Raw genomic sequence first — 11582 nt, 5'->3', positions numbered from 1 at the left:
CCAACAAGAGCGTGTGGGGAAGGCAAGGTGAGAAGTGTGGCTGCCCCCCTGCCCAGGGCCCGCCCCTGCCCCCCGAGGCTGGGCTGCAACCGGCGGCCTGTGTGGCGCGGGATGAGAGGGTGGGGGAACGGGGGCGAGTGTGTGTGGATGTGCGGGAGGGAGAGGCGCGGGGCGAGGAGCCTGGGTGCGTCACCGACACTGGGAAAGCAGACGGGTCTGACTCAGTGGGAACATCCGGCGGGAAAGGAAGAGAGAGGGGGGGAGCAGTGGCATTTCTAAGCAGGATGGGAACTCCGGGGCGACAGAGATCGGGCTTGGGGTCAGAGGTGCCGTGTGAAGGCCGGGACGGGAAATGGGCAGGTCACGGTGGGCAGGAAGGGGCAGTTCAAGGGGAGCAGAGGCTGGACTTCCGGCTGCCTGGGCTGGCCTGGGGAGGAGAGAGAAGGCGGCTGGGCTTTCTGCCCTGGAGACAGAAGGGGACACGTGGTAGCATGGGGCTGGGGAAACTGAGGCCTGGTCGATGAGGATTTGAGGAATGCAGGAGCTTCTGCCACCTCAGAGCTTGGCTGTCAGGCCCTGTAACTACTGAAAAAGACCCGGGTGCTCCTAATGCAGACACACACCACCCCCTTCCCAGCACTTCCAAGTTCCAGAGGCCCTAGGGCAGGACTGGCAGGCTAGCTGCCCCCCCTCCCACCCCTGGGGCACGGAGACCAGTCTCAGCTGCATGGGGAAGATTAGGGCAGAGGCTTTCCTGAGGAGGGCTGCGTGGGAGAGGGCAGGGACCCCAGCACCTGGGCCACGTCCCGAGAACTGAAAGGGCCAGCCCTGGAGAGCAGGGCCAGGAAGGCCGTGGAGTTGGGGAGACCAGGGGGAAGGCTGACGGTTAGCTCTGAGCAGTGGTGGCAAGGGCCCTGGAGGAAGGCCCGGCTCACCATACCAGGGGGCCCCAATCCAAATGGTGAGCCTCCCAGGAGTGGCTATATTTTAAAATATAGAGAGGACAATGTTTGCCCGAGATGGATGACTGACTAATGTTATTTTAGGTATGCGGTTCTTTTTGCTGATCTGTAGGGATGAGGTTCTTTTTTTTTTTTTTCCCAAAGATGTATTTATTTATTTATTTCTCTCCCCTCCCCCCAAGTTGTCTGTTCTCTGTGTCTATTTGCTGCATGTTCTTCTTTGTCCGCTTCTGTTGTTTTCAGCGGCACAGGAATCTGTGTTTCTTTTTGTTGCATCATATTGTTGTGTCAGCCCTCCATGTGTGCGGCGCCATTCCTGGGCAGGCTGCACTTTCTTTTGCGCTGGGTGGCTCTCCTTACGGGGCGCACTCCTTGCATATGGGGCTCCCCTACTCGGGGGACACACCCTTGGTGGCAGGGCACTCCTTGCGCGCATCAGCACTGCGCATGGGCCAGCTCCACACGGGTCAAGGAGGCCCGGGGTTTGAACAGCGGACCTCCCATGTGGTAGACGGACGCCCTAACCACTGGGCCAAGTCTGCTTCCCAAGGGGATGAGGTTCTTGATCCTCTCAAATTCAACCAACGCTGAGGGGGAGAGCAAGCAGGAGTGGGGAGGCACATCTGGGCTGGGGGAACACTGGGGAAGGAGGGACGGCATCTACACTGGCGGCCCATATTGTCTGCAGGCTGGCCCGGGTTGGGGTCCTCTTGGGGCACAGGACCTTGGGTCAAGGCAAGGTCTGGGGCAGCCACAGCCGCCTGTGTGGGCTCGATCTGCCAAGGATAGGTCCCTGCCAGTCCGCCTGGGGATGCTGGGACAGGACAGGGAGAGGTGCTGGGCAGGGCCAGCTGGCTGCCGGTGGCCCGGTCGTCGCCCTCTGAGAGTCGATGGGTGGAGGCGGCAGCCGCAGCGTTCCTGGCTGGGAGCCCAGAGGAGTCTTTTGTAATCACAACATGATCTCGTGTGCTGAGCGGTGAAGCCGGCAGAGAGAGGCCGGCAGAGGCCCGGCTCCGGTAGCTCCGGCTTTCCTCCCTCTCAGCCCCCAGGGCTGCTCTGGAATTCTCTCGGGGCCGCTGTTGCCATGCACTCGGCTGTGAGTGGCACCTTGCCTTTGGTGGGGGGCTTCTTGGGGCTGGGAGAGGGCTGGGGTATCAGGTAGCCACACTCGAGGCAGCTGGGGACAGCTGGGCCTGGGAGGAAGGGGGCTGCGCCTCGGGGGGGTGAGGGGCTGGGCGGAGGCACTGCCACACAGAGCCCCTTCGGCCAGTCAGGAAGACGCCCGGAATCTCGCTGCGGAGGCCCGGCGTTCCCGGGGTGGCCCTGCTGGGCCTCCTGGCCGAGCCGGCTGTCTCCTGCCCCAACTACCAGCAGATCGCGCCTGGAGAGGCCGGCCTGTGGGAGCAGCCCTTGCCTCCAGGCCTGGGGAGTGGGATCCAGGGCCTGAGGGCCCCGGATGGAACAGGGCCCTCTCTTCTTTCTGTGGTTCTGGGCCTGGGAGCCAGACAGCGCCCCCTCGACCTCCCCGGATCCCCTGGCAGCTTCCCAGTCACGGCAGGTTCTGCTGCCAGAGCCATTTATAACTCCCATTCCAGCCCTGCGCGGCAGCAAAGCTCCCTGGAGAGCCGGGGGAGGGGCAGCCCTCTGCTGGGAGCTGCCGGCCTGGGTCCCAACGAGGCAGCGAGACGGGCAGGCAGGCCTGGCTGGGGTGGGGGCTGAGGGCCTCCCACGTACCGTCCCCCGCGAAGCCTCTTCCCTCCCTGGTGACCCTCACTCTAGGCCAGGGGTCTGCTCCTTGGGTGTAGGGAGCCGAATGCGGAAGTTGGGGAACCGGCGAAGGGTGCTCCCAGCAGTCTGGAGCTTGGTCCCCCCGCCCTCACAGGGTCCTCAGGGGGCTGAGCTCCCAGTGAGCAGGCAGGAGGGGAAGGACGCAGAGCTGGACCGGAGGATAGTTGCCCTGCGCAAGAAGAACCAGGCCTTGCTCCGCAGGTACCAGGTGAGTGGGCTGCGACATGGGCCCAGCCGGCAGGGGGAGGGGACGGGGGACAGACTGGCCTGGCCTGCCCTCCCGGTGTCGGCATCAGGCTCAGGAATGTGTCCTGGGCCTGGGGCCAGGTAGGGTGGGCGTGGTCCCTTCAGGGGCCTGGTCAGGAGCTGGGGACTCAGCCGCGCAGTGCCTCTGCCCCCTGGCGTCCCGCGGCTGTCACTCCGCGTAGGCCTGTCGGCGTCTGGGTCTTTGTGTGTCTGGGGGGCCGTGACTCGTGCTGACCCCAGGCCCCCCCGCAGGAGATCCAGGAGGACTGTCGGCAGGCAGAGCAGGGCAGCGCGTCCGGGACCCCGTCGCCGCTCCTCCGACCCGACGGCCTCATGGTCACCATCAGCCAGGTTCCTGGCGTAAGCCTCACCTGGGAGAAGGGTTGGGGTGGCAAGGAGGTGGAGGCCCAGCCTGTGCCAGGGGATGACGGCCCCAGCTCCTCTTCTATGCCCAACTCTGGTTCTGGGCTTGACCCATCGGCCACTGCTGCCCCAGGCCACGGCTGTCCCAGGCCATAGCTGAGAGGTCACCAAATAGAAGCCTCCTTCTGCCCTTTTCTAGCCCCACTGCCCTGTGCCGCTGTCCCAGAGCACAGGCTGCTCCTAAACCCCCGACCTCAGGGCCGAAAAACCCTCTGGGACGTGGGGGACAGAGAAGCTGAGGATGAATGTCTGAGCGACAAAGCCCCATTGTCCAAGCACCCTGGATTTCCCAGCTCAGAGATGACGGGCCACTTTGGCATCCTGAGCCCTCGGGTGGGGTGGCCCTGGGCCCCGCATAACCTAATGCCATTGGCATGCGAATGCCCGCGGGAGTCAGCTTCTCTGTGGGCATTCCAGGGAGGGCCAGGGCTGGAACCTGGGCCTGGGGGACCACCCAGAGGACCCAGCCCCCAGCTCCTGCCCAGCTCTGCCCAGGTGGCCTGAGGGTGCAGGCACCTCACTCCGCAGGAGAAGCGAGTGGTCAGCAGGCAGTGGGCAAGGAGCACCCCCGGACCTGGCGCAGCCACTGAGATGCTCGAGGACGAGGACGGGGAGGATCACACGGCCTTCTGCTCGGGGGAGTGGGTGGAGCTGGCCGTGACCATGGAAAACAAAGCAGAGGTGAGCAGGGCCCTGCGGGACATGCAGGCACCGGGCAGCGCCGCTCCCCCTTGCTTGGCTCTGGGGACACTGCTGGTCTCTCATCTCCTCCAGGCCAAGCGGACTGTAAGTGAAAAGCCCACCAGAGCCAGGAACCAGGGGGCAGATGGGTCATCTGCAGGGGGCTGGGGCCAGAGCCGCCCCCCGCCGGCCACCGTCTCGGATTCTACACAGAAGGTACCTCTTCAGGAGGGGTTGGGGACATGGATGTGGGGGTCCCCAATTGGGGAAGGCAGAGAAGCTGAGTCGTCTGTGCTTCCCATCTGTTGGCTCCGGCAGCACCCCAAGAACTCCCCCCCTCCATCCCTGACCTGGCCAGTCCCTGCCCTGGTGGCCTCACAGACACAGCGGTAGGAGGCAGGGTAGGAGAGATGTGATCCAGCGCCCTAGCCCAGCTGGATCTGAAACAGCGCCCCTAGCCTGGACAGCGGGCAAGGGGCATGGGCGCCCTGGCCACGTGCCAGCCGTGACCTCTAGGTGGCAGCAGCTCCTAGCCCTTGCTCTTGCGCGCAGCCTCTGGGTACCCCTCCCGCCCTGGGCCTGTCCATACACCCCTCACAACAACTTTTTGGGATCATGCTATTATTATCCTCATCTTACAGATGAGGAGATGAAGCACAGAGAGGTCAAGGAACTTGTCCCCAAACACACAGCAAAGAGTGGATTTCCATTATGCCCACAGCAAACACAGCTCCTCAGAGATGGAGTGGACTTGATTCTTAGATGGAGGAGTCAAGCCTTGAGAAGGAAAGGGGGTGGGAGAAGCTCTGGATCTCCATTCCCAGCCCAGGGCTCTTTTTGTTTCTACCCCTTGTTGCGGAGTGACTTCTCCTTACAGGGCGGCCGGGAGTGCCAGAGTCCAGGCTTGATCCCAGGCACAGCTCCCTGGCGGCCCGTCCGGGGGCCCCTGGACGTGGGCTGGGACTATGCCCAGTGGAAACAGGAGCGGGAGCAGATCGACCTGGCCCGCCTCGCTCGGCACAGAGACGCACGGGGTGACTGGCGCCGCCCGTGGGACCTGGACAAGGCCAAGCCCACGTGGGTGGCACGGCTGGGCACTTGCTGGGACGACATGTGGGGAGATGGGGGGGACCTAACCAGGGCCGAGCTTGGAGGGCTGGTGTGGCCCTCCCCAGGATGGGGTGGCTGGGCCTTGGGCTCAGGGCTTTGTGTGGGTGCTGGGTCCCCCACCTCTCTTGGGCCCCTGTCTCCCTGGTGCTTTCAGTTCTGGGGCTAGGGTGGAAGGAGGTGGTGTTGGTACAGGCCCTGCTGCAGCCTCTGTGCACCCTGCCACCCAACAGCCTGACCCCCTCTCTGTACCTACGTAGGTTACAGGACTCCAGCAAGTCCAGGGAAGAGGGTGTGGCCCGGGTGGGCAGCAGAAGGGGTGAGTCAACACCCTTCAATCTCCTTCCCCCCTTGGTTTTTTTTTTTTTTAATCCCTCACTCTCCTCTTCCTCTCTTTTCTCTGTTGGTTTCCTACATATTTACAGAGCTGGAAGGAATATTGAAGAACATCTTTCTTCCTCACTATCAAAGATGGGCACCACGGCCTCCCCTCCCACCCTCCAAGCCCACCGTTCTTGTGTCGGGTCCTAACCCTGGACGGTCTCGGGAGGAAGTTCATGCAGAAGCCAACACTGGCATGCTGTGGGGGCGTTGGTCTCACATGGGTGGGAGTGCTAGATCCCCTGCCCTCACCCCATTGCTGTCTGTGAAATGCTGGCCCCCTTATTTTATGAAAGAGGAAGCTGGGCCTGGAGAGGTGAGATTGCTTGTTGAGTCACTGAGCCAGGGAGAGGCAAAGCAGGCACAGGACCCAGCTCTCTTGATCCCAAGGCCAGGGCTGTTTTGGGGAGGCAGAAAACCCACAGATGGACCAAGAGAAGGACCACCAGCTTCCTGCTCCTGGAGAAACTGGTGTTTCTGCTTTGGACCTTTTGGCATCCACCCTACCCCATTTCCTTTACCCCCTAAGGTCCCAGGAGCCATGGGAAGCTGCAGACCCCACCACTGCCCTCTGATGGAAAAGGTGAGTTGGGGTGGAGGAGAAGCTGGCTCCAGTCAGCTGGTGGAGGAGCCAGGCTGCTACGTCTCTCTCTTCTTGACCTGATGGGTCATCCCTTGCAGGTGGTACCACCCGGGGTGGGCAATCTGGCAGACTCTTGCAGGCACCGGCCGCAGGCAGCAAAGCCCGGGGGACGGAGAGACTGACCGGCAGGGCCCGCAGGTAACGGGTGGCGGAAGCAGGATCAAGGGGGGCACCTGGGGCTGCTGATTGCCTGGCTCTCTCCTGCCCTGGGAGGGTGGGACCGGCACAGGCCAGGTGTCCGCTCAGCCCCCGGGACTTCCACCTCCCTGCTGCCTGCTGCCTGGTGGCAGGTTAATGAGATGCCGTGAGGGGCCCTCGGTGGAGGCAGCAGCAGTGAGCCCGGTGCCCGGGGAGGCTGGCAGTAATTACTGCAGTCACCTCCCCCTGGGGAAGCCGGCATGCCTTTCTCAGGCAGGGACATGCCTGGTGTCCCCATAGAACTCAGGGAGCTGCAGGCTTGGCCATAAACAGCAGCTGGGGGCCTGGAATGGGACCTGGATGGTCTGTGTTCAGAGGAAAGGGTCGGATTTGGGGAACAAGGTTGGGCTGGGTGGAAAACATCCTGGGGCCTCTTTCTGACTCTGATTTCACTATGAGACCCTTGGGCATTAGCTTCTCACCTGGGCCACTGGCTACAGAGCGGGTGTTGTGTGTGTGGGGGGGGGGGGTGAGCTAGGAGGAGGGCCTGCCCCATGCTATATTTCTACAGGTGGGATATGAAGGAAGACAAGGAGGAGCTGGAGAGTCAAGAGGTGGGTACTTGGGCAGAGGATGGGGTAGGCTGGGATCAGCCTTGAGTTCACCAGCCAACAGAACCCATCTCTTGTTTCAGGGAAGCCAAAATGCCAGAAAGACTCCGAGCGAGGAGGAACATGTGCAGAAGTCGAACAGGACAGAGCTGGGCAGGCTTGAGAGTGCCCCGGCAGCTATCCCAGCCCTGGCATCCCCAGAGGGACAAAAAGGGGAGTCAGGAACTTCCACAGCCAGTTTGGCTCCTGGCTCTCCACAAAAGACTGACTTGGCTCCCCTTGACCTCTCTCCAGGAGGGGCCAGCAGCCCTGGGCCCGGGGAGGGTATGTGTGTGCTCAGTCCAAGGCCTGGGCCCCAGGAGAGCCCTGTGACCTGGCCGGACGGTTCAGAGCAGCCCCTGGGGTCGAATGACCACCAGGCTGAGCTGGAAGCCCAGACTGGTTCTGAGTCACAGAGGGAAGGAAGGCCCTCAGAGCCCAGAGAAGATGGGTTTGGCAAGCGTGGGGCCCGGCAGGGCCTGGCACCGAGAAGCAGGCCTCCCAGGGGAACTGGCCAAAGGGCCAGAGGCACAGGAGGTATGAGGAGCAGGACAGGGGGTCCTGGCCCTGCAGGAAAATGCTGAGTAAAGCTCCTGGAGCTGGGGAGCCAGGATGGGGAGAGGAGGAGGGAATTCAATCAAGAGTCTTCTATGTGATGAGCATCTGGTAGTCAGTGGCTTCTGCCAGGCTGGCTGAGCAGTTTGGCAAACTCTCTGGCAAAGCGATGCTGCAAGGGCAAGGAGCTGTCTCCTTCCCTGCACGTGTCCCCATGCATATGTATGTTTTACGAGTAGGCCCAGCCCCTTGTGTATTCCCATGCTGAGGCTGGGGAGCCCTGGGCTGGCCGACTGCTGCCTGGACCACAAGCCTTCCCCGCCATGGCAAGAGAGCAAGGCTTGGAAGCACTGAGCACCTGTTGCGGCTGGCTTGCCGTCCTCCCCCAGGACCTGGGCTCCCCCCTCAGCTGCCAGCTTTGGGCTCCTTGGTCCAGGCAGCCTCTGTGGCTGGCATGGCAGCCGGGGCCTGGGCTCTTTCCCATGCCTTGTGCCCAGTGACTCACAGCCCCAGATGCCTTAGAATGGCAGAATCAGGGTAACCTTGGCAGCCACCTGTCAGCCTCCCTCCTTTACTGAAGAGGAGGCTGAGGCCCAGAGAAAGGAAGGCCAAACAGCTGGTAGAGATAGGGTTGGGAATGGAAAAGCAGAGGTCAGGTCTGCTCTGCCAAAGGGAGGGTCTCTGGAAAGGACTCCTCTCTGAAATGGGGTGGGGTGGGGTGGGGGACAGCCTCGGCTCACCGCAGTAGAATGGGAAAACTCACTGCCAGGAATCCCCTCCAGGTCAGACATCAAGTGCCCCCTGAGTGGAAGCAAGGCCCTGGTCATTCCTGCCCACTCCTTCTTCCTCTTCCCCTACCACCTCTCCAACCATGCCATGCAAAGCATCAGACAGGGACTCAGGGAGACAGAAGCAATGCCTTCAGCTAAGTGCGACAATGGGACTTGTCTTTCCTACTTAAGTCTCCATTCCTGCCCCTCCCCTGGGGCCCACGTCTGGTGAATTACCCAGACTCCGCACAAGCTGTGGCTTCCTCTCTATTCAACAAACATTTCCTGAGCACCCACTAAGAGTAATCCAGCCAGTGGGCGACGGGGACTTTGCCAGCAAGAGGGAGGAAAGAAACCTAGTCATGTGGCAGTTCCGGGCTGAACAGTGGTTGCTGAACAGGCATGTTGCCTGGAGGTGCTCAGCAGGGGTTTGGGGCAGGGTGGTGGTAGGACCCCAAAGGGAACCATCCCACCTCTGGTTGGCAAAGGCAGGTGCTCCTCTCTTTCTTGTTTCACGTGCTCTTTGCTTTCAGAACTTTGGATCTCACCATGTGCTCCCTTCTGTTCCCCTTCTCTCTGCTGAGGTTCCTGGGCCTCACATGTCCCCTTTGGGATCGATGCTATGTCCAGATCTTCCCCAGGATTTCTCACCTGTCCTCTGAGTGTGAGGCCTAAACCATAGGATCCCAGCCCAGACGTCCTCTCTCCGAGGGCTCACTGGCTCTTGGCTGCTAAGAGCAGTGCTTCTCATACTTTAATGTGCAGGCTAATGCAAATTCTAGCAGTATGTCTGGGGTGGGCCAGAGAACTCACATTTCTAATAGGTAATGGCTACATTGTTGGTTCCTGGACCATACTTTTTGGGTAGTAAGGGTGTGGACTAGTATATATGGAGAGCTGGGGAACAAGGACAGTCTAAATCCTAAGGGTTTGTTGCTGGCTCTGTGGAGGGTGGGGAGAAAGGTGCCCAGGGGGGAGGAGGGCTTCCTGGCTGCAGAGCTGGGTAGGATGCTAAGGCTCCTGGGCAAGATGCTGAAGAGGGCAGTGAATGGATGGTATCAACTTCCTGTAGTGGAAAATGAGGAAGCGGGTCAGGAATGGGATAAAAGGGAGTGGGAGAGGTTGGTGTGGGGTCAAACAGGAATTTTGGAAAGACTTGGGGATGTTCCTACACATACAGAAAAAAGACCCCTGTGAGATATGACTCGCCAGGGGTGAAGACTCTAAACTCAAGTTTTCCTCTTGCCTTCTAGTCACGTGAAGATGGCTTTAGAGGGTGGCACAGACCCTGGAATCTATGGCTCCCAAAGGATGGTTCTGGGGTAGAGTATTTCATACAGAGTCCTTGAATGTGAATATCTCCAAAAGCTATTTTGATCAACAATTTGCATTCTACGAGTCACATACTCTTCCCAAGCTCCCAGTGCTGCCAAGTAGAGAGGTGTGCCTTCATGAAAAGGTCTATGTCAAGGCACATTTGACTATGGGATGGGGGATGTAGAAATTGGGCAGCACTCAGATTCAGTCTTCACAACAGGACCTAAGCAGTAGGGAAAGCTTAACAGATGGGCTATGGAGAAGCAGGCTTCTCTCCTGGAAGGTGGAGAGGGGGAGGGAATCATCTGGAAGGATGTTAGGAGAAAGGAAGTCATGGGAGTCCCTACAGGATGGCCAGAATGGAGACTGGACACAGGGCATCTTCACTGGAGGAAGATTGTAATGCGAGGCAAATAACACTGAGCTTTTCTCAGAACAGGGGAGCTCTTCTTCAGTATCCTGACACAAAAGCAACCCCCAGCTGTCCATCCAGCTTGGCCCCGCTGCCCCCATGACAGAACCAGCTATGAGCAAGAGGGAAATGAAGTCAGATGACCTCCCACAAACCTCGGTGTCATGAAAGGCTGGTGGTATCTCTTCCTGGCACCTTTCTTTAAAGTTCTGGCTGGGAATTTTTCTTTTAGATGCCCTTCTTCTCTCCAACCAACAGAAAAGACTACTTGTTAAAGTCTGGGAAAAAGTGGGAAGTTTTTCTTTAGTGGTGGTATCAGAAACCTAGGGGCAGAGCTGGAAAAAGAAGAGCAAACAAGTGTAGTGAGGATCCAGCAGAAAGAGCTTTATCTAAGGTGCCAGAATGAGGAGGGCAGAAGAGGCAGAAGGGGTCTGTGTCCCAGCCCAACTCACCTTGGCAAAAGGGAAATGCCATAGACCAGATTTCAAGGGCAGTGTTTTTTGATGACAGGCAGCACTGTGGAGTAAACAAGCAAAGGTACTGGAGTCTGACAGACTGAAGCTGAAACCCAGGTCTACCATGTGCTAGCTGGGTAATCTTGGTCAATTTTAACCTCTATAAGCCTCAGTTTCTTTATCTACACAGTGGACTAATACTACCCACCTTGAAGGGTTGTTGAGAAAATTAGAGATAAGGATAGGCAAAATATACCCAGCACACAGTAGGCACTCTAATAACAGTAGCCTGGCACATGAAAGGCTCCATAAATATTTGTTGAATAAAAGATCTCATTTGGTGTGATCTGCCTGCTTTTTAAAATCCTTTATCTTCTCTTCTAGCCTCATTTTCACCAGGTGTCAATACACTCTCAGGGAAACTTGGAGAGATGGTTTGTAAAGTTATCTGCAGCCCCTACAGAACAGTGAGCTTCTTTTAATCCTCCTGGGTGGTCCAGTCTAGTTCAAAGCCTCAGGAGTTGGCCCTGCTTGTACTGTGAGTGTTCTTTGCCCCCACACACTGGCCCCACAACAAGGACGTCCTAAACATTTCCCCCTTAACTTCACACACTGGTTCTCACAATTCAGAGTGGCTCTTCTTCTCATCTATTTACAGCATTAGTGATTGTGTGGTCTTTAATATTTTCCCCAGAAAACCAACCCCTGTGTGGAGTTTCCTCCATGCCTCCATGGCTGCATTTTCTTGTGGTCAAGGGAGAGGTAACTGGGGATCCCTAGATACAAAGGAAAGGTCCTAGTTATCTAAGAAGACACAAGATTGGCAGGTTTGGCCACCAGTCAACTCTAGTCCCAACCCTGGCAGCTGAGATAGGAGTTAACAGGAAAAGCTAGCACTAGCCCCCGAAAGAATAAAGGAAGTGGCGAAGATCCCCATAAGGCTGTATCTTCTTACTTTTGGGACTCAACCAGGGAGGTTAAGGGAATAGGAGAAACTAAAAACACTACTTCCCTTCTGCCTCTCAGCAAGTCACTTATCAGTGTCCACAGACGT

At 58.7% G+C, this 11582-nt stretch overlaps 1 protein-coding gene across 5 annotated transcripts; it reads left to right on the top strand.

Annotated features, from left to right (window-relative positions):
* The first annotated feature begins 1750 nt into the window (after positions 1-1750).
* CCDC9B (coiled-coil domain containing 9B) lies at positions 1751-10874 on the top strand. Of its 5 annotated transcripts, none has more exons than XR_009185070.2 (12): positions 1751-2058; positions 2845-2958; positions 3249-3356; positions 3948-4100; positions 4194-4316; positions 4978-5177; positions 5468-5526; positions 6118-6171; positions 6270-6369; positions 6941-6983; positions 7064-9785; positions 10096-10874. XR_009185070.2 is itself a non-coding variant. In XM_023585446.3 (11 exons), exons 1-11 carry the CDS (start codon positions 2047-2049, stop codon positions 7601-7603), a joined length of 1506 nt encoding a protein of 501 aa, XP_023441214.2. In that variant the 5' UTR covers positions 1751-2046; the 3' UTR covers positions 7604-10874. The 5 variants fall into 5 exon arrangements, 2 of the variants coding, with proteins under 2 accessions (XP_023441214.2, XP_058149899.1); XR_011648409.1 differs by having other exon boundaries at positions 1931-2058; positions 3837-4100; XR_011648408.1 differs by having other exon boundaries at positions 5633-6171; positions 7064-10874.
* Positions 10875-11582: the final 708 nt, after the last annotated feature.

The sequence above is a fragment of the Dasypus novemcinctus genome, chromosome 3 (genome assembly GCF_030445035.2).
Source record: "Dasypus novemcinctus isolate mDasNov1 chromosome 3, mDasNov1.1.hap2, whole genome shotgun sequence".
Classification (NCBI taxonomy): Eukaryota; Metazoa; Chordata; class Mammalia; order Cingulata; family Dasypodidae; genus Dasypus; species Dasypus novemcinctus.
Note: the sequence above shows the minus strand (reverse complement) of the source record. Positions and strands in the feature narration are given on the sequence as shown.